The 22,974-nt window shown below is 42.2% G+C and overlaps 1 protein-coding gene across 2 annotated transcripts in view; it reads left to right on the forward strand.

Annotated features, from left to right (window-relative positions):
• The window catches only part of FYCO1 (FYVE and coiled-coil domain containing 1), a 219,264-nt gene that overhangs the window by 191,507 nt on the left and 4,783 nt on the right, over nucleotides 1-22,974 (forward strand). For both annotated transcript variants that reach the window (XM_030203275.1, XM_030203282.1), the window contains exons 15-17: nucleotides 15,399-15,494; nucleotides 15,963-16,173; nucleotides 19,194-19,303. In XM_030203275.1, the coding sequence (XP_030059135.1) occupies nucleotides 15,399-15,494; nucleotides 15,963-16,173; nucleotides 19,194-19,303 (417 nt within the window). The remainder of the gene's footprint in view (nucleotides 1-15,398; nucleotides 15,495-15,962; nucleotides 16,174-19,193; nucleotides 19,304-22,974) is intronic.

The raw sequence follows: 22,974 nt of genomic DNA on the forward strand, positions 1-22,974 counted from the left end.
GGTGTGGGCAGCTCTGGTCCTTGAGTATTGCAGATCAGACAGGTTTTCAGGATATTCATAATGAATATGCATGTAATGCTTTTGCATACAGTAGAATCCCCTGACTGGTAGGAAAGAACTCTAGGAAATCAGCCTCAATATTTGTAACAATTTTTGAGAACAACAACGTAATTTAAAGAATGGAAACTGCCACATGCCATAGTGTGGTTTAGGTAATTGATTAGCCCCCTCCATGTGCTATACTTATGGGTTCTTAAATCAGCAACTTCTTAGGAAACAGAATGTGGAGTAAAATGCCACATGGTGTATTGTTTCCTGGACAGTGAAAGAATGCCATGGGGTTCCTTTGCATTGCTAGATGGTATTCCATCTGTTCATCTCAAAACATCTTATTGTGTTGGGTTGTGGATGGATGACATCTTCTGCAAACTGCAATGGTATGGAGTAGTGCAATGGTTAGAGCAACAGACTGAGGCCCAGGCCCAGTGTTAAGTGCTACTGGTGCCCATTATAGGTGGCCCAACTGTTTGTGGAGGCTAAAGGGGGCGGGATGGGGTTGGGCTTACATCCATAATTGTCTGACAACACACAGAAAAAAAATAAGTAAAAATAAAAGTCACAATTAATACCTTTTATTAAATTTAGATATTAGATATGTATATATGTATGTAACAAGGAATCATAGTAACACAGTTCTCATGTACAGCCACAAAAAATCCTTTTAGGGTGGATAGTGTTCACAATGAGCTACTTTTACTAACGACCAGATAGAGAACTAGCAGGCAGGAACAACAGAAGTCAGGATACAGAAGTGCCCCCAGGCACCTAGGCGAAAGCAAGGCAGACAGGCAGGGAATGTCCGGTTCCAGCAGTAGGCAGGTTCAAAGCAAGTCTCAGGGCAGGCGGCTAGCAAAGCAGTAGTCAGGGTCACAGCAAAGTCTCTGGGCAGGCGGCTAGCAAAGCAGTAGTCAGGTTTAAAGCAATGGTCAGGTCAAGGAGCAAGACTATAGCTGGAGCTGCAGTATCAAGGAGTACTGGCAACAGACAGAACAAGGACTGAAGCTCCAGAAGCAAAAGAAAACACACACAGGAAAACCAGAAAGCTAAACACAAGAAGACTAGAAAACTGTACACAAACTAACAGGAAGCAATGCCCAAGCTAACCAGTCAAACACTAGAAACACACACTAAGCAAACACAGGAGATCTAGTAAAGCTGTACACAGGCTAACAAGCAAAGCTGTGCCCAAGCTAAGTAGTCATTCGCTAGGAACTCACACTGAGCAAACACAGGAGAACTAGGAAAGCTGTACACAGGCTAACAAGCAAAGCTGTGCCCAAGCTAACTAGTCATACACTAGGAACTCACACAAAGCAAACACAGGAGAACTAGTAAAGCTGTACACAGGCTAACAAGCAAAGCTGTGCCCAAGCTAACTAGTAACAAGCTAGAACACACACTGAACTGGACAATGTAGCAGTGCACAGAGCACTCTAACATACCAGGGACCTTAGACGATGCAAAGGCTGCAGTCTCTAAGTGCTTAATAAAGCCCTTCAACACCAGAGGCACAGCTGCAACAATCTCTAAGCAACTACGGAGGCTGTTCAGGCAGAAAGCACAGTGAAACACAGAGAGGCTTCCCACACCCAGGTGTAGTGTAGTGAAGCAATTAGAGTCATGCTGGAAGCAGCCAGCACACAGAGAGAGAGAGAGAGCTAACCCAGGCAACATCCACAGGTGCAGTATAGTGAGGCAATTAGTGTCATGCTGCTAGATGCAGCCAGCACAGAGAGCCAGAGCTAGCTCAGAAAGGACAGACAGAAGAAACAGGAGTCAGCTAGGAAGCTGACCCCCAGGAACAAGGTAAGTCTGAGGGTGGTCACGGCCACAGACGTGACACATTATAAACCATAAAATTGTAATGCTTTGACACCCTCCTGTCTCCATGCATATCTCCCTGTCTCTCACCTACCCACCCCCATCCTGTTCGACTGTCACTGAAATGCTTTGATGTTTCACTTATATATACTGTCATCTACCAACATTTGCTTATTTCCAATCTGACGAAGAAGGGCAACCTTAGAAAGCTAATCAAGAAATGTATTAAGTTATGTCCAATAAAAAAGGTATCATCTTATTTTATTTTCCATGTTTTAATTTGTTTTATTTCTATTGATTATCTTTCCCCCTAAGCCCACCTCTTCTCTTCCCCCTTCCTCTATCTCTGTGGATAATACTTTCATCCTCCCTGTCTCATCAGCTTAGAACCTTGGGATCATCTTTGACTCCTCTCTCTCTTTCTCTGCACATATCCAACAGACTGCTAACACCTGTTGTTTATTTCTCTATAATATTACCAAAATTTGTCCCTTCCTTTCTGAGTACACTACCAAAACTCTTATCCACACTCTCATCACCTCATGCTTAGACTACTGCAACTTACTTCTCACAGGTCTCCTAATAAGCCAACTCTCTCCCCTTCAATCAGTTCAAAATGCTGCAGCATGACTTATATTCCACCAGAGTTGCTATGCTCATATTAGCCTTCTCCTCATGTCACTTCATTGGCTCCCTATCTGTTTCTGTATACAGTTCAAACTTCTCTTGTTGACTTACAAGTGCCTTCATTCTGCAGCTCCTCAGTAACTTTGAATTTTATCTCTCCCTACACTTCTCTCCGGGGCTCAGTTCATTTGTATCCTTCTCCTCCACTTCCAACTCCGGACTCCATTCCTTTTCTCTTGCTGCACCATACGCCTGGAATAAACTTTGTGAGTCAGTATGTCAAGCTCCATCCCTGGCAATCTTTCAATCTAGGGAAAAAGCCCACCTTTTTGAGGCTGCTTTTAACTCCTAGCTCATATTCACTTGTGCAGTACGTCTCTCATTTTCACCTTAAGTAATTCCTTATGTTTTTAGTGGTGAAACCCCCCCAGAAATTCAGTGCCATTCTCTAGATATGGCCCCGATATTGAATTTCTGAGTTCACCACTGACAGTGGGAGATAGTCAGGCTCCCTCCTGTGGTCAGAATATATTGGCCCCTGTATGTCTTCAACTTGGGAATCCAAGAGACTTTTCCCTATATCTGAATGTATAATTCCCTGCAATTTGAGCTTTGACAATAATATTCTATTTGCCTTGTTATCTTTGTCATAAAACTACATAGTGCTAAAAAGACTGTTGTAACTCTGCCATTTGTGATTGAATTAAACATATCAAGGAAGTAGTACAGCACAGGGTGTAAAGTTTTTCTTTGCATGAAAGAGCCTAGGGATGTTTGTATTTGATTATCTTGTAGCCAAACAGGAGAAAGGGCAACAGAAAAAAGGAAGAAGGCTACTTGTGTGCATAGAGAGAGGAATAGCCAGCAGGGAAAAGGACGTGATAATGCATATATATAAGTCTCTGGTCAGACCTAATGTGGTATACTATGAACATTTTGGAGACCACCTCAAAACGATAAAAGCAGGTTAGAGTCAATACAAAGGGTGGCTACTAAAATCGTCAGTGTTCTTCCTCATGAAGCATATGGGGACAGGCTTAAAAATCTTTATATGTGTAGTTTGGAAGAAAGGAGGGAGTGATATGATGGAAACATTTAAATATCTCATTGGTATAAATGCACATGAGGCAGACTTCTTTCAGTTGAAAGGAAGCTCTAGAGTGGAGGGTCATAGGATAAAGGTGAAAAGGGATAAGCTCAGTGGTAATCTAAGGAAATATTTCTTTACTGAAAGGATGATGGATGCACAGAACTTCTTCCTAGTGGAGGTGGTGGAGATGAGGACTGTATCTGAATTCAAGAAAGCATAGGACAAGCTAAGAGGGAGAAGGAAGGATAGTAGGGCTTAGTAATTGATGATTGGGTAGACTGGGTAGACCATTTGGTCTCTATCTGCTGTCATTTTTCATGTTTCTCTGCAACTGATTTGGCCTTTTATGTGGACTGTACTTATTGATATTCTTCAACTCCAGTGTCAAATTTTATCACTTGGAAAAAGTACTCTGGCAACCATGTTGAACTAATTTAATGCATTTTTAGACTCGTTTTTGCAGGCCAAAACCTCCTTCCTTCAAAAGTCTTATGTTCATGGATTGCTTTAAAGTTTCCTCTGGTATTCTGACCATAATGTCATTGGTATACTGCTCTGGTCCTGAAGTATGCATAGCACATGAAAAAGAAGTCCAAATTTCCCGTGAAAACAGAACAAAACACAAAAAAGGGTCCTATTAAACTTTTCTGGCGCTCTTACTCCCTTGTTTTTGGTCTGTTTTGGTTTATCTTCCGCCTTTTTTGTGTTTTGTCCTGAAGTATGCATAACATTACAAGCATTACAAGCATTACTCGGAGACATGCCCATGACCTGCCCATACTCCACCCATGTATATGCCCCCTCACACTTACATGCTAAGTGATTTTGGTGCTTCTGTATAGAACAGCATCTAGCACTTCGTGTGTAACTGCCAATTAGTGGGGTCAGTTCGCACAGGCACTATTATTTTATAACATATGCACACAGTTAAGTGATTTGCCCAAGATCACAAGGAGCAGTGGTGGGATTTGAATCTATCTTTCCTACTTTTAGCCTACTGGCTTTTAACCATTAGGCTAGATAAGCAGGGGAAAAGGGCACAGGGGGAGACAGCAGGGAAGAAGGAGGCTCAATATCACTGATCAGCCATGCAAAAACAAGATGAAGAACTGGGAAAGCAAGCCCAAGTGCCAGTGATGGTAAAGCAACAGCAGTTTTGCAAATGCTGAACTATATCAAAGAGAACAGCAAGATGCTGGATGTATTCTAGACAAATTACAGCATCCTCTTCAGTGTTGATTCAACACAAAGTCCCTGGCTGAGAAGAGGCTTATCTAGAAAGAGGTAGCATTAGAATAGTAATACCAGGACTGCAAGTGCACCCTCCAGAAGAAGGTAGCTGCATAAGCAAGATGGGAAGCAGTGGGCCTTGGCCTTATTGTATGACCAGCCAGGAGGAAAGAACAGGAAGTTTGGAGAGGGTGGGACCCATTGGGCTTTGAGCATGCTCAGATGCTCAAGGCCCTGCACCCAGAGCTTCCAAGGGGGCCCAATGTTTGAGAGGGAGATTTCAAGGCATGCCCCTCTGTCCCACCCCACTATTCTCAGCCTCTGCACTGCCTTACCACTTTCCATCCTGACTCTGCCACTGGCTCACCAAAATTCTGCGGGCCACAGTACCACTGCCAACTCCCCCTCTGGAAGCAGGAGATGCCTTAATAAAACATCATGTCCTGCTGCTGCAGGACCAGTCTTATGATAAGAGTTGTGAGATTTTGCAGCTCTTATTGCAAGACTCGTCCTATGGCAGCAGGACATGAACTCTTATTAATGCATCTCCTGCTGCCAGTGGATAGGGTTGTCAACTTTTTGCCAGAGAAACATCTGACTTGCCCTTTTCCATGCTCCTCCTTTGCTTTACCCATACCCTTCCCTTCTATCACTCTATGCCCCACCCCGTGTCCTTTGCTACATCTACTGTTGCACCCTTCCCCCATCCCACCCCTCCATAACCTACTGTCCATACTAGGATTGCCATATCAGAAGGAAAATATGCCACATGTTCCAGCTATGATTTTACAAACACTGATGTTATAAATATGTTATAACAAATTATATTAAAGTTTTCATATCCCCTCAGTAAGGCCAACACTTAGTCCCTCCACTGGAAAACACTATGCACAAAGTTGTGCAAAAACACACTCAGAATCATACCATACTATAACAGCACTAACCCCTAGGACTCAAAGAGCCAAAAACTTTATCCATGAAAAGGAAGTACTATAAATATTATACTGGACCCTAAAACACCAATATACCACCTGGTGAAAAAACCCCAGAACAAACTGGACTGCAACAAGATCTCTACACAGACAGTACATGCTAGCAGAATACCGCACAGATCCTCGGCAAATATGAAACAAGGGACCGCAGTTCATAATAGAGATATGAAGGAAAAAAAACTGTAAACTTCAAGAAGGCAGACTTGCATATACAGCAATACTAGAGAAATGGAAACTTAAATGCAAGATATCAGAGATGCTCCTTTCCCAAAGATGACATGTTCCAATTAACACATTCAAAATAAAATAATTTTTCCTACATACTTTTTCCTACCTTTGTAGTCTGAGCATTTTAATTGTCCATTTAATTTGGTCCAAATGTATCTTCTGCTTTTCTCTGTTCTTTCTGTTTTTCCAGGGTCTCCTGTACATTTCACATTTCTTCTCTCTCCAGGTCCACTCTCCATCATCTCTCTGCAGCCCTATCTTTGTTGTTCAGCATCTCTCCTCTATGTCCCTGTTCCTATCCTCCCCACATATTAAGCATCTGACCTTTTAGTTCCCTATTCTCAACTTATGTTCAGCATAACCTCTCTCTGCCCCTATCCCACCCCTTTTCCATCACTGCCCCTCTGTATCCTTGTCTCTATGCTTACTCTATGCTCAGCTACTCTTCTCTCTGCCCTGCTCTACCTTTTGTCTTACCTTCCTCCTGTACTCCTAAACCTGGGTACAACATTTCTTCTCTCTCTCTCCCTCCACCCCCCACCACAGTCTGGCATATCTCCCTTTCTCCCTCCATTGGTCCTGTGTCTCTTCTCTGTTCTAAACCTCCCCCCAAGCCGGTCTCTGTCTCTTCCCTCTTGTCCTCCTCCCTGGATCCAGCATTTCTCCATCTTTCTTCCCCTCCGCCAGTCCAGTCTCTCCCTCCCCACATCCTGGCAGGTCCTTCATATCTCTCTCTCTCCCTCTCCTCCTCTGTTCCAACTCCCCCAGCCGGTCTCTGTCTCTTCCCTCTTTCCCCTCTCCCTGAATTAAGCATCTCTCCCCCTTTCTCCCCCTCTTCCAGTCCCCTCTCTCTCTCTCTCTCCCTCCCTCCCTCCTCCCTTTCCTGGCAGGTCCTGCATTTCTCTATCTCCCTCATTTCCTCCATGTTCAGCACATCTCCATCTCCCTCCCACACCCCCAATCTACTGCATCTCTCTCCCACTCCCAAAGGTTCAGCACATCTCCAACTCACTACTGTCCCCGAGGAACAGCACATCTCCATGTCACTACGTCTTTCCCAGGTCCAGCACATCTCTATCTCTAATCCCCCCCCAGGTTCAGCACACCTCCATCTTTCTCTCCTACCCCTGGGTTTAACATATCTCCCTCCCACTCACCTACCCCCTCAACGATTCCAGCATCACTCCCTCTCCTTAACCTCAGAAATGGGTCCAGCATCTCCCCCCACCAGTCCTCCCACCTTGCTTGATCACTGGCAGCAGCTGTAATTAAGGCAGACTGTCTCTGCCGATGTCGGGGTTTTCTCTATAGGGTGTCCCACCCATACAGAAACAGAAAGTTGTGTCATAGGAGTCAGGACACCGCACAGGGAAAGCTCCAACGTCAGCAGAGGCAGTTTGACTTAATCACAGTCTCTGCCAGTGATTAAGCCAGGTGGAAGGACCCCGGGGGGGGGGGGGGGGGGGGGGGGGGAGTGACAGACAAACTAGACTCACTGAGGAGGGGAGGGGAGGGAACAGTTAGGGGAAGAGAGACACCGTACTTGGGAACAGAGTGTGGGGAGGAAAAAAGAGAAATATGCTGGCTGCACCTGGGGATAGGAGAGTGTGCTGGCCATTATAAGACCAACCAGTTGTGAGACTGCTGAGTGGAAGCTCATCATTCCAGAGCAGGAGTGTGGTGTATGACCCAAAAAAGTGGGAGTCTCCCACTGAATGCAGAAGACTTGGCAGATCTGTGTGCTAGGTGCAATGAATGTTGTGTTGGCAAGCTGACTAACATGTCAGTGCTGCTATGGAGATGGGACCTTGGTAGGATGGGGAAATGATGAACATAAACAGGTTGATTTACTGCTATTGTGCTGCCTAGGCGAATGCCTAATTCTCCTAGAGGTCTGGCCTAGCCCTGGTTGTCCCATTCTGCCAGTTACAGTGGGTTGTAAAGGTTCGGAGACTCCTCCCTCTCCTTCTCTACGCATATCCAGCAGATAGCCAAGACCTGTCGCTTCTTCCTCTATAACATTAGCAAAATTCGCCCTTTCCTCTCTGAGCACACCACCCGAACTCTCATCCACTCTCTCATTACCTCTCGCCTTGACTACTGCAACCTACTCCTCACCGGCCTCCCACTTTGCCATCTATCCCCCCTTCAGTCCGTTCAGAACTCTGCCGCACGCCTTATCTTCCGCCTGGACCGATATACTCATATCACCCCTCTCCTCAATTCACTTCACTGGCTTCCATTCAGGTACTGCATACAGTTCAAGCTTCTCCTATTAACCTACAAATGCACTCGATCTGCAGCCCCTCGTTACCTCTCTGCCCTCATCTACCCTTACGTTCCTACCCGTAACCTCCGCTCTCAAGACAAATTCCTCCTTTCAGTACCCTTCTCCACCACCGCCAACTCCAGGCTCCGCCCGTTCTGCCTCGCCTCACCCCATGCCTGGAATAAACTCCCTGAGCCCATACGCCAGGCCCCCTCCCTACCCATCTTCAAAGCCTTGCTCAAAGCCCACCTCTTCAATGTCGCCTTTGGCACTTAACCACCATACCTCTATTCATGAAATCTAGACTGCTCCAACTTGACATTTCGCCCATTAGATTGTAAGCTCTTTTGAACAGGGACTGTCCTTTTTGTTAAAATGTACAGTGCTGCGTAACCCTAGTAGCGCTCTAGAAATGTTAAGTAGTAGTAGTAGTAAAATGTAATAAATACAGAAGCTTGATAGGTCCAGCTATGATACATGACCCGGCTCTTAAGAGGATCAAGGTCATTTTTTAAAATCCTTATTTAAGTCCGTAATTGTCTCTGAGGTCGTGCAGTATCTGTGAATTACTGCAGGCTAGAGATGGGGGATGCATCTGCCTCCTTGTTGTATGCAACTGACTCTTTCTCCTCCTCCACTCTCTCTCTCTCTCTCACAAATCTTCTCATCTCTCTCCTCTTTATTCCCCCTTTCTATACCCTCTGCCCTCTTTCTCACCACTCCTTTCTTCTCCTTCCTTTTTTCCCTTTCTCTCCTCCTCCCTTTTCTCTCTGTCTCTCTCTCCTTTCTTCTCCTCTCCCCTTTCTCCCCTCTTTCCTTTTTCCTCCCTCCTCCTCCCCTTCTTTCCTCCTCCTCTCTCTCTCCCCCCTTCTCTCTCTCTCTCTCTCCTGTTTTCTGTGCTTTGCTGGAACATTTTCTGTTGCAGCAGCTAAAACACCTCCATTTCCCAAACAAGTTGTCCCTATCCAGCTAGTGGCATTTACATTATTAGGATCATAGCCAAATGAGTAATTGAATGATGAATTTTTAGCTATAGGGTGAAGTTCAGAGTACAATGCTTAAGATTGCCATTTTGGATTGAGCCAGTGAGGCAGCAGGATGGAGTTTAAACCACTCTTTTCCTGCTGCCTTGCCAGTGGCGAGGTCTTCTAGATTGATGGAGATTTCATTCTATGCGGAATGTAGGGCAGTTTCCTTTAAGGGCAATGTCTTCTGGGAAATGAGTTTTAATTTTGGATAGGGAGAGAAATCCATTTGAGAGGAATTATTTCCCCAAGCTAACTAGCCTCTGCACATCTGAGTTGGTTAGCACAGGGTAATACTAAAGAAGTTAGGGCTTTTCAGCTTAAGAAATGGCTGAGGGGAGATATGATAGAGATCTATAAAATAATGAGTGGAATGGACTGGGTAGATGTGAATCACTTGTTTACTCTTTACAAAAGTACAAGGTCTAGGAGGCATGCAATGATGTTACTCAGTAGTACATTTAAAACAATAAGAAAATGTTTCTTCACTCAATATATAATTAAATTCTGGAATTTGTTTTTAGAGAATGTAGTAAAGGCATTTAGTGTAGTAGGGTTTAAAAAATGTTTGGATAGGTTTGTAAAAGAAAAGTCCATAAACCATTATTAAGGTGGACTTGGGGAAAATCTATAGCTTATTCCTGGGATAAGCAGTATAGAATCTATTACTCTGTTGGAATACTGCCAGGTATTTGTGACATGGATTGGCCACTGTTGGACACAGTGTTGTCCCAGTACAACAGTGCTTATGAATGTTTACAGATGCAGAACCCACAGGGAAAGAACATTTACTCTTTAACATTGGATTTCTAATTCAAACTTTTTCTGTATTTTTATGCATCAGACCTTACAGGCAAATCTGAATTATTACAAACCATGACACTATCAAGCTCTCTTCTTGTCTTTCCTACATTTTCCTGCCAGTAATCTTAAGAATATGTATTCTTTAGAATTTACATGTAAAATCATGCAGCACTTACCCACAGTTGAAGTCTTGAAGGTTAGATGTTCACATCTGTTGCTTGTAAAGCTTTTTTCTTTGTCCTATAAGAAATATAAAGGCTCATTCAGCTTCTCTGGAATGTTACCAACAAAGCTTTCTATGGCAGTTCATGGGTGGCATGGGTTAGAGTTCTGAGTTCTAGTGCTGTCCTTGAGTGTTATCTTGGAGTGAGTAATTTCCAGTTCGTATTCTTACTGGATTGAGCATACAGGTTAGAATCTGTGGAATCCACCCAGCTTAAAGTGTGTTCTTGAGCCATGACCCCCTTATTCTTTATATAATGGATACTGTTTCAGTGGCTGTATTCACTCTTGCCCCTGTGCCTTTGCCATCAAGATCTCCTCTTTCATTGCTTTTGTGCCATGTGATGCATAAACTGGGGTCAATGTGAATATCCCCCCCTTTATTTAATATGGTGTAAAGAGACCTCAGGCTTTAAATATCAGATTCTATGATCTTCTTCCTTTTGTTGGGAATTGCAATGCCTAAGTACAACATTGCCTTGTCCTCTCAGTACGGAGGCAAGGTCTAGTGGTTAGGGCATTAGAGAAGCTGGGATTCAAAACCAACTTCTCCTATTGATGTTCTTTGTAACATTAAAAAAACTGCAGTTAAACGGAGAACTCGAACGCCCCACAGGAAAAACGCAGATATAGGTAAAAAGTGGGATGTCTGACCATGAAAATATCTATCCTGGAAACGATATCTTAAAAACGTCTTTATTGATGGAAAGACTCGACACAACTGTTGTGTTTCGGCCAACAGGCCTGCATCAGGAGTCTATAAAAACATATACATAATCCAATAAATGAACAAATAAACCATTCAGACAAAAAATGAATGTACAATGAAAGGTCAACATGTATTATAGGACAATAAAGAAGTTTTTAAGATATCGTTTCCAGGATTGGTATTTTTGTGGTCAGACATCCCACTTTTTACCTATATCTTTGTAACATTAAGCAAACATTATCTTTCTCTGTTACAAAGGTTCCCAAACCTGTCCTGGGAGACCCCCAAGCCAGCCCAGTTTTCAGAATATCCACATTGAACCTCTGTCAATTGCTTCAGTTATCAGCTTAGATTTGTGAGCCCTGTGGGGCACAGATCTACCTATTGTAATTCACCTTCAGTATGGATTTGGAAATGCAAATGGTTAGAGCCAATTTTGCCATGGCAGTAAAAGCAGCCTTTTAAGACTTTTTTGAGACTCACTGAGATACTTCAGGAAGCAGCACCAGCAATGAAACGTTAGTATCCTAATCATGCAAAATACCACTTATATATTAAGTAAAAGGACTGGAATGAATTTCAACATATGCAATGGATTTTGCTACAGTCCTGTTCAAGCCTTCACTGTTGAATGAATGTTTTCGCAGCATAAAAGGATGCTTTGTTAAACTGCATCTGATTTCAGAAGGCTATAAATTATGTACTTACTTAATTAGGTCACTTGTGCCAGCTTTACATTTTTATATTGCTTTCTGACATTGCAGAACAGAGATGCTAATTTCAGCAACAGGACTTGCTCATCTGAAACACTGTTAAGTCTTCAGTGATGCAAATGTAATCTGACATTTGTAGTTTGTCATTCCAAAACTAAGACCTGCAAATTGTAGAAGAAATGACAGCAAAGATTTAAAATAAAAATAATAATAATAATAATAATAATAATAATAACAATTTCAGTAATAATTCTGAGTCCTTTTTTCAAAGTTATATATTTCACATGGAACGTATACTGACAGTAATTCTTTCATTTTTAATCAAGATAACCTTTGTGTGACAATGTAAAATGTTGGCAAAGAGTTCAGAATTGTTTTTTTTTTAACTTGTCGTTAGATTCTCTTTTTCTGCCTACAACCAGCAGACTGTACCACTATGATCAAAGTCTCCCTCTCTCTGCTTTGCACTGTTTAGATTCATATCATTCACTTAATAATAAAATGTAAATACTGTGTCACATGAAGAACAGTGAGCTAAAACAGGTTTCCTGTTCTGAGAGACATCAAATATCTTGTTCAGTAACAGAGAAACTCACCAAGAGGCTGTGCTGTGGTCGCTTGGAATATTCTTGCCCAAGTCAGACAGACATGTAAGTGAGCCTTTATATGTAAATGATCTGTTTCCGGCTTAGTTCAGACACTAGCATCATTATTGCTGAGAATGCCTTTAATTTCTACTAGTAAGAGAATTTCTTGAGATACTAGATGCTCTATTATTTTGCATTTCCTTCACATCTTTTTTTCAGTAGTAGCTCAAGGTGAATTACATACAGGTGCAGTAGGTATTTCTCTGTCCCAGGAGGGCTACCTGAGGCAATGGATGGTTAAGTGATTTGCTCAAGATCACAAGCTGCAGCAGTGTGATTTGAACTAGGCTTCCATGGTTGTCAGGTCAGTATTCTAACTACTAGGCTTCTCCTTCATTAAAACATAGTCTGCTAACATAATTGTTTTAGTAAAATATTATGTAATACAGTTATATGCTTTAGGGCACCTTTTACAAAACTGTGGTACCGATTAACAGCACGCTGAACGTAAAGAAGCCCAGTCTATTCCTATGGGCTTCTGCGCATTCAGTGCACCGCTAATCAGCAGCGCAGCTTTGTAAAACGAGCCCTTAATTTGTAATATAAAATGTGGTGCCAAACAAGACAATGTTGACACATAGAGGGGCATAATTGAATGGCGCCGGCCAAATAGATGGCCGGCCATCTATTTTGGTGGCGCCGCAAAGAGCTGTCTGGAACCGTATTAGCGAAAAAGATGGCCAGCCATCTTTTGTTTCAATAATACGGTTGGGGCCGGCCAAATACCATAGATCACCGGGTTTGAGATGGCCGACTTCGTTTTTCAGCAATAATGGAACCGGCCATCTCAAACCCGGTCAAATCCAAGGCATTTGGCCGTGGGAGGAGGCCAGCATTCATAGTGCATTGGTACTTCTGGATGTTTAGATCTTGCTGATCAGTTATCCTATGACTTACTTGTTCTGGAGGGCTGTATTTTGTGATACTGTTTTGAGAAATGTTCAATAAAGACTTCATACAAATTAAAAAAGTCCCTGACATGCACTTTCCCTTAATGGCTGTCCTTCTCCCCAAACGGGGAAATCAAAACTGTTTTTGCTCACAGCTTTTTTAGTAGTAACAGTGGGATGTGAACCAGCCACCTCTGCATTACAAGACCAGTGATGTAACCACTTGGCCACAGCTCCACTTACTTGGATGTCCCTCCCTTTTGATTATGCCCCTCCAGGTCTCTCTCAGCCACTCACAGACAGCTAAACGCGCTGTGATTGGCTGAGAGAGACCTGAAGGGGTATAATCAAAAGGGAGGGACATCCAAGTAAGTGGAGCTGTGGCCAAGTAGTAACAGCACTGGTGGCCAGTTCAAATCCCACTGTTACTACTAAAAAAACTGTGAGCAAAAGCAGTTTTGATTTCCCTGTTCGGGGAGAAAGACGGCCATCAAGAGAACAACAGCCTTTAAGGGAAAGTGCTGAAAGACAGCCATCAAGAGAACAATTGACCAAGGACTCGGAGCCAAAATCTTAGCCACCTTATATTGAGGTACAGTGACCAGGGATCTAGAGCCAAAGACAGGGCTTGGGCTAGGTTTTTATACCAGCCCAGATATTTCCTCCAAGAGATGTATCCTCCCACTTGTCAGTCAGGAATGAAGATCCAACCCCTCTTCTAAACATTGTGCAGTGAGAAAAAGATCAGAATTTCTTTACCCTAGTAGAGCAACTAACGTGGTATAACTTGTGACAAAGAGAAACTTTAGAGTTTTTTTTTCTCATTGACTCACATTTATAATATCATTTCCTGGTAGAGCCAATTCCCAAAAATTGTTCTAATAACTTACTTTGTGTAACTTTTGTTTAGAAGAGAAGGGGGTGAATTTTCAAAGGAATTTATACAGGTAAATAAGACATTATGTAGGTAAATTCCTGGTTCTGAAAATTGATATTCTTCTCACCCAAATAGCTACATTTATCTGCTGAGTTTCAGAAGGTTATGAAAGTTAACAGCATGAGAAAGGAACTGGGACAGGTGAAGGACAGGGAGAGTAGTATATGTGGGGAATTGAACTCTGCCCACAGGGTCAAAACCTGAGGCTATTTTTCTACCTGAGAATTAAGCAGAAGATTATTTCCTAAAAGAAAACAATGCGGGAAATTTTCCTTAAAAAATTCAGCTTGAAGGCACACAGGAACGAAATTATTCATGGACCTTCAGACTAGCCGGGGTTTTGAGAATTACCCTTAAAGTAAATATGTCAAGGGGTACTTTGAAAAAAAGATTGCATTGGAGGCAAAAACACATAGTAAAAACTTTTTTAGGTCAAGAAGCAAGAAGCTGGCAAAAGAATCAGTTGGACCACTAGATGACAGCGGAGTAAAAGGGGCACTCAGGGAAGTCAAAGCCATAGCAGAGAGATTAAATGAATTCTTTGCTTTGGTCTTTACCGAGGAAGATTTGGGAGAGATACCAGTGCCAAAAATGGTATTCAAAGCTGACGAGTCAGAGAAACTGAATGAAATCTCTATAAACCTGGAAGATGTAATGGCGCAATTTGACAAATTGAAGAGTAGTAAATCGCCTCGACCAGATGGTATTCATCCCAGAGTACTGATAGAATTGAAAAATTAACTTGCAGAACTATTGTTAGTAATATGTAATTTATCTTTAAAATCAAGCATGGTACCAGAAGATGGCGATTTTTTTTTAAAGGCTCCTGACGTCGGTGCCAGGCAAAATGGTAGAGACTATTATAAAGAACAAAATTACAGAGCATATTCAAGAGCATGGATTAATGAGACAAAGCCAACATTGATTTAGTGAAGGGAAATTTTGCCTCACCAATCTACTACATTTCTTTGAAGGGTGAACAGATGTGGATAAAGGTGAGCCGGTAGATATTGTATATCTGGATTTTCAAAACGCATTTGACAAAGTACCTCATGAAAGACTCCATAGGAAACTGGAGAGTCATGGGATAGGACTGGTAGTGTAAGATAACACAATCATACTTTTGTTTTACAGGAATAGCTCATTTAACTCATTGTTCCCTGATGACTCAGAGGATTTCCAGGCCACACAAGAGAGTGAAATATGCCTTCTGAAGTCCGGAGAACTGACGTGAGTACACATCGAACAGAGAACTCTTTCAGGCTCTGTTAGGTAAAAGGGATATGTTGTAGTTTATGTACGGAATAACATATAACAGGGTGTGTACCTATAAGCTATGTATGCAAGGATCTATGGCAGATGGAGGCACCGGGTGGTGACTGCATCCAGGAATCGCCTGTTCTTCCCTATGAGCACACATTTAGAAAATTTCCAGGAATATTCCTGAGCCCTTTCAACAAACAGCAGCACGGAAGGCTGCATTCCTGGGCATAACTTCTGTCTGTTCCCACTTTTCCCCTTTCTGTTTTTTCGCTGCAGTCTTTCTCTCCACTCTCTCTCTCGCTATTTGCCTCTTCAACCTGAAATAATCTTTCTCCTGTTCTTTTTTTTCTCTGTTGGTTCATCATTGATTGTATTTTTACCTATACAAAATTTGTTCTGTTATAGTTATAAATTGCTGCTCCATGTTCTGTACAGGTTAAGATTGCCCCTCACTCTGGAGGAGATTTTAAATTTTGGGGATAGCAACAGAGAGCTGTTCATCAGGTCTGGCAGCTACAGCACTATCTGCCTAACTGTGGCTGAGGTGGGCATTACAATTAGCTGGATGTTCTCTTCTGACACAAAGAGCATATCTTTTGGTGTGGTCTACCAGGAATCTGAAGATGCCCTTCTAGATCAGTGTAAGGTAAGGCTAGTATAGACCCTACTGTTTCTTGGGGTCAAACACAGTAACTTGCCTACCCTAAAACCTAAGGGGTCTTTTTACTAAAGTGTGCTGGAAAATGGCTTGCGGTAGTGTAGGCACAGGTTTTGGGCGTGTGCTGGTCTATTTTTCAGCGTGCCTTTAAAAAAGGCCTTCGTTTTATTTTTGCTGAAAATGGACGTGTGGCAAAATGAAAATTGACCTTACCACCAGCCATTGACCTACTCACGTGGTAACTGGACGGTAATAACCTACGCGAGTACAAAAATAAAAAATTATTTTTTTGGACTCGGGTATCAGAAGCGCGCCAAAAATGAAATTACCGCAAGATTCACGCAGTAGCTGTGCGGTAACTCCATTTTGGTGCAAGTTTGTCGTGCATAGATGCTTACACGGCTTAGTAAAAGGGCCCCTAAGTCTCCCCAAGCCATGGGCAGGGACATCTCACTATATGGCATTTCTGTTTTCCCAATATAGAGGTCATTATCCAAGGCACTATCACTTTAAGAATGTCTGCCCTGAGAGAAAATTATGCATGCAAACCCTCTAAAACATGACATATGAGTGCCTTTTATCAGAGCTACCAATCAACCTGCTTACCTAAGGTGGTGTGTGGAAATTATTTATCCAATGACACTGACCACAATGATGAGTTGCTGAGTGTTCCCATTTTAAATACAAAACATTAATAACTTGCATTGGTCTGTAAAGTAGCAATAATGTGTCCTGTGCCACAGATCTTGAATTGGCTGCTTTTGAAACACAGAACTATAGGAATGAGAGTCAGAGGATTATTCTGTGTCACTTCTGTACTCTAACTGTATTAACCATGTGAAAGAAAACTGTGCCGAGAAAGCAATGGATCAGTGGTTCATGGGTCACTGGGATGAACGAATTGCAAATAATTGGCGGGTCAGATGGGCCATGCGTCAGAATGCAACTCATCTTTGTAAAGTAGGGGCCTAGACCTATTCAAGCTCAATTTCAAATATTACTTCACAGTTATCTGTTACAGTGGTCATTTCGAGGAGGAATGCATGGGAATGGCAATCTCATGGTTAGTAAGGTGGCAGAATGCTTCGGAACAGCGTTCTCCTTGTTAAACTGTTGCAGAATTAATTGTCGTTGTTTATATTCATTATATTTTGAGTGGGTCTTGGATAATGGGTCACGTAATCAGTGGGTGGACAGCATGCTTGAAAATAAAATACATCAGAATCTTTCCCACATATTTCAGTAATATATAAAGTATCTAACTGATAACCTATTGACAAATCATATATCTGCAAGGTTTTATTTATTTATTATTTATTATTTTATTTGTTGCATTTGTATCCCACATTTTCCCACCTCTTTGCAGGCTCAATGTGGCTTACAATACATCATGGATAGTGGAAATAAGAAGAGAATAGACATTTGGTATTACAGAAGGATTTTGGGTTACATGATAATGATAAAGCATAATAGTGATATAACAAGAAAACATTATAAGACAGTTCTGGATACATGTGGGGGATTTCACATGTGTTGATCTTTGTGATATGTCTTGTTGAAGAGATCGGTCTTCAGTAGTTTGTAGTTCATAGATCGTTTTTAGGTTGCGCGGCAGCGCGTTCCAGAATTGTGTGCTCATATAGGAAAAGGTTGATGCGTGCGTTAGTTTGTATTTTAGACCTTTACAGTTGGGGAAATGAAGATTAAGGAATGTGCGAGATGATTTTTTAGCATTCCTGGGTGGTAAGTCTATCAGGTCTGACATGTAGGCTGGGGCATCGCCATGGATGATTTTGTGAACTAGGGTACACACCTTGAACGCGATGCGTTCTTTGAGTGGGAGCCAGTGTAGCTTCTCTCGTAGGGGTTTAGCGTTTTCATATTTTGGTTTTCCGAATATGAGTCTAGCTGCAGTGTTCTGGGCTGTCTGAAGTTTTTTGAGTATTTGCTCTTTGCAGCCAGCGTAAAGTGCATTACAATAGTCTAGATGACTGAGTACCAATGATTGTACCAGATTATGGAAGACCGTCCTTGGGAAGAATGGTCTTACTCTTTTTAATTTCCACATAGTAACATACGTAACATAGTAGATGACGGCAGAAAAAGACCTGATATGTAGACTTTGGTTAATGTTGTTGGAAATTTCCTTTAAGTCTTGTTTAAATGGAACGTAGATAGTTACGCCATCAGCTTATATGTATGGGTTGAGGTTTTGGTTTGATAATAGTTTGGCCAAGGGTATCATCATTAGATCATCATTAGGTTGAATAATGTCGGTGAAATTGATTCCTAATTGATCTAGTGTTCACAAGATAAACATTGTAAATGGAAGGGCAAGACTTATTAAAACATAGTAACATAGTAGCATAGTAGATGATGGCAGAAAAAGACCTGCACGGTCCATCTAGTCTGCCCAACAGTGAAAAACCTGAGTACCCTCTACCACCAGCGACAAATCATCCAGCAAGCAAATCTGGGGAGTGGTACCCAATTTCTATTATAAAACATGCTCCAGAAGGTTGACAAGAAACTCTTTTAAGAACTGAAGGCCCCCTTTGACCCTATCGTGCAACAGAACAGAGGGTACATATCACCCTTGACCTGATACCACAGGAATAGAAAAGACTGCCATTTCTAAACACAAATGTAACCCCTATTAAACAGTTACTAAGTCTAGCAAACCAAAGTCCGTTGAAAGTCTGCACGAAGGAGCGCACTAAGGAGCTCCTTAGTTGAGCTCCTTTGTTGGTGTGAGAAAGTCAGCTCACTTTCCTGCAGTGCACAACATCTCCAGTGTTGGGTCTGGCTTTTTCAAACTTAACCCTTTATCAGCGTTAAGTTTATGCTGCACTAGAAAACAAAGCATGGTAAATCCAAAGCCACCTGTTAATAAACAATTTAGGGTGGAATATTTTTATTCACTGATATTTTAAAGACGTTAAAACCAACAATGAAAACCTCATCCTTACAGTGTGCCACTGAAAACTATTTTTTTCTCATCTCTACAGGTTCTTATTCCTATGACACGGTGTAATTCCCACAAGGAAAACATCAGAGGGCAGCTGAAAGTCAGGAATGTTGGCATTTACACTCTGATATTCGACAATACTTTCTCCAGGTAAGTGCATATCAGGTGGCCCAGGGCAGGTGAGATATGCTGCCGGGGGTGGGTGGGGGGGGGGGGGGGGGGTGGAAAATGGTGCCTGCCTGCAGAAGGTTGGAAGATTCTGTTGTACCTAGAAATTGTCTGAAATTGAATAATTTAGCACCAGGAAATTTTAACCAGGTGAGTCGGTTAGGTAAGTAATTAATGTAGTTTTTTTTTTTATTTAACAAGGTCTTTTATTGAAACAAATGCAACAAGAATATTACAATACTAGGAACCAGCAAACAAATAAGCAATCATTAACATATCTCTTACGGCCACACAGTGTAATTTTACAAAAATAAAGCTCAGTTTAATTCACTTTCTGTAAGTTTTATGTTAAATCTCCTCTCCTCCCCCCCTCCAAGTTCTCCATCCATCAACACAGCCAAACTCCAGAATGTACAGACTTGCCCCTGTAACTGCCCCACCTTCTCACAAATGGCTCCCACCTTCAAAAGCACCCATCTTTAACTCTCCCACTACCCTGCAATCTGCCCCCCCCCCAAAATTACCTTCCTCCCACAACTTTCTCTACTTCATATACTAGCCTATCCCAAAAATATACTCCTACAACTGTCCCACCATCCCACAATCAAAAAACTGCCCCCTACAGTTCTTCCACTAATCCTGTTACTCCACATCTGCAGATGATCTACAGCTGTTCACAATATCAAAAATGTTAGAATCACAGAAGGCTCATTAATCTTCTTAAATTGAAGGACTCTTTTTTTCTAGTAAGATTTTCTGATGTTGCCTATTAATTTATTGTTTACCATTTACCAGTTCTAAGATTGAGAATATTTCACAACCTCTTTAAGGATATAATTACCTGATGTGGGAATTAAAGTTTTCTGTGCAGCTAATGATGGTCATGTCTATTTTACTAGTCCTTTTTGTATAAGATCCAGATTATAACTGGATTTGGAAACTTATTTTGTGAGAACATGTTGTTTTGAGATCACGGGTAGGGTAATGTTCATAACTCCTTTTAACCCTAGAAAGGACCACTGAAAATTGCCCCCACCCCTTACTGAGGGTAAAAGTACCTTCACTATTTGGAGTGCAAAGAATTCTTCCACAACAAAAAGCAAAAGGGATTTGATCAGGGTAGGGGAACTGTTTTTATTTTGAATATCCAGTGTGTACTTTTACCTCCTAATGCTATAAAAAATCAGCATCCAACTTAGGCACTGATTGGCAATTTCGACACCAAAGAGAGGGAAACGCGCTAAACTTTCTTCCCTTAATTAATCTCTTAATTAATCTCTGCACAATATTCTTAATTAATTAATCTTAATTCATCTCTGCACAATAATAACTGTACCTGACATCCAGGATTAACTGTGTTAAGAAAACTATGTAAGCCACATTGAGCCTGCAAATAGGTGGGATAATGTGGGATACAAATGCAATAAATAAATAATAATAATAATAATAAACGCGATTCTCTAAAAGCCCAAGTTGGGTGTTCAACCTGCCCATCATGCCTGTTTTTCGAACCAAAAAAAAAAAAAGAGGCGGGAATGGGGCAGAGAATGGGTGGAACAGGTGGAAATCAGCATGGAAAATGTATTCTGCAAATGGCACAGATCCTGATGCCTTCAAAATCTGTGCCAGTTTTTGCGCTTGCTATAGACAGTGCCGGTTGCATTTGTATTTGTTGGCATTCTCTACTATGTTTCTAGCAATATTTTGCGATTTGGTTGAGTGCGTAGACCCTACCTTAAACCCAATTCACCTGCATTCTGTCCTTACTACTCCTGTCTGCTCTCTTGCCCATTCCCTCTCCACCTGTATCCCTTCCCATTGACTTGCTGTCTCTTACCCCCATCTTTGGCACTGCTGTCCCTTTCCCTCATCTCTGGGCCCGACTCTAAGCTGAGCATTTCCATGCTGAATGAATATTTTATAAGATTGTGTTTAACTGGAGGGTGGCCAGGCATGGAAATATTGTCTAATCACATGCCCAACTTTTCGGTACCAAAAATATCAGAATAGGGTGCGTATTTGCACACTCAAGTATGTTCCGTGCCCATAATTTGGTGTGGAATATGATTCGCTGTAGTGTATCTTGTACAATGTTTAAAATTACATTGTACAGACACTGGTGTTTCTTACCCTGTTTCTGTAGGATACTTCACCCTTTCTTAGAGCACCTTTAACTGCAGCTGTTCCATGTAATGAGAGTAAATTTCCTGTCTTACCTGTGCTGGCATTTTCAGTTGAGCTGGCAGGTTAAGAATCTCAAGTTTATATGTGCACCAGACTTCCTGTTCCTGTATAGCTGAAGGTGGACTGAGGACATTGTGGGTTTTGATGCATTATTGGATCAGCTGTGCTGATGGAGGGGATGGTATAAAAATGTACTGGAGCCTGTAGAGCCCTTCACATCCCATACCAAGATGGTCTCTGTTGGGGGAGATGGGGAAAGATGCAAGAGGCCATTGTCCTCTCCCTTTAAGATCTTCTGAGACTGGTCTGTTTCTCCTGGGGTGACACATGGGGTCTGGGGAGGGCAGGTTGGGGGATGGTACATGGTGCTTTGGGGGCTGCTGCTGTCTGCAGCTCCTCCTCCTCATCGCCTCCTCCACCTCCTCTTCTTCCTTTTCTTCTTCTTCCTTTTCTCCCTCTTCTTCTTCCTCCCTCCTAGGGGACGCTGGGACCAGGGCTGCAGCAGAAGGCGTATATGTGTGTATGTTTGGGGGGGGGGGGGGGGTGATGTTGCAGCTGGTGGTTGAGACATAAAAGTAGGAAACAGAGATATTGGTTACAGTCATTCTCTGTCAGCTGCACATTCCACCATTATATATTCTAAAATGGGCATTTATTTTGCCATCTATACTTTTTGGCACTATAGATGGTTACCTGCATGCAAGTGGCTGCCATGGAGATGAGCAAGAAGTGGAGATGGGCATTTGACACTGCAGTGTTACTTACCTGCTTGTGCCTGCAGGTGCCTTGTGCCTTGGAAATAATTTGCCCTATACTGCCGCAGGTACCATTGTGTTTTCTCAGATCCTTAGTCTGTTTAGAGACAAGGGGTGGGAAGGGAGAGGGAGGTTGAGTGGCAGGTACAGATGTTTCACATTGCTTCCTTGCTATTCACAGTGGGGATTGGCATTACTGTGTGACATGACAACTCCTGCCTCCACTTCCACATGCAAAATTGTAGATGTCTATACATGCCTCATGCCATAGAGGGAGAGACTGTTGTAGTGGCTTCAGTGATCTTATTTCTAGGTCAGGGCATATATGGCAATGGCAATATTACACTCTGGCATAAACATGCTGCCCTCCTAATGGGTCTGTACAGGTGCCTGGCAGGTTGTGCTGTGGAGTGGAGGAGGTAGCTTAGTGATTAGAACATTAGGCCTGGTTTTCAGGAACAGCTGGTTCAAATCCTACCACTGCTACCTGTCACCTTGAGCTCTTCACTTCACCTTCCGTTGCTGTAGATATCCAACTTAACTGCACATATGCTGCTAGCCATCTATTATTGGGATTCTAAATGTCAGTGCCTATTTCCTTTCCAGTAGGGAAATATCTAGGATCTGAGCACCTACTGAATATTATCCCCCTAATGCCTATGAGATCTATATGAAAAAAATTAGTTTGGCTACATATGGAAGTTAGCTAAACAA

Source organism: Microcaecilia unicolor, chromosome 1, assembly GCF_901765095.1.
Source record: "Microcaecilia unicolor chromosome 1, aMicUni1.1, whole genome shotgun sequence".
NCBI lineage: Eukaryota > Metazoa > Chordata > Amphibia > Gymnophiona > Siphonopidae > Microcaecilia > Microcaecilia unicolor.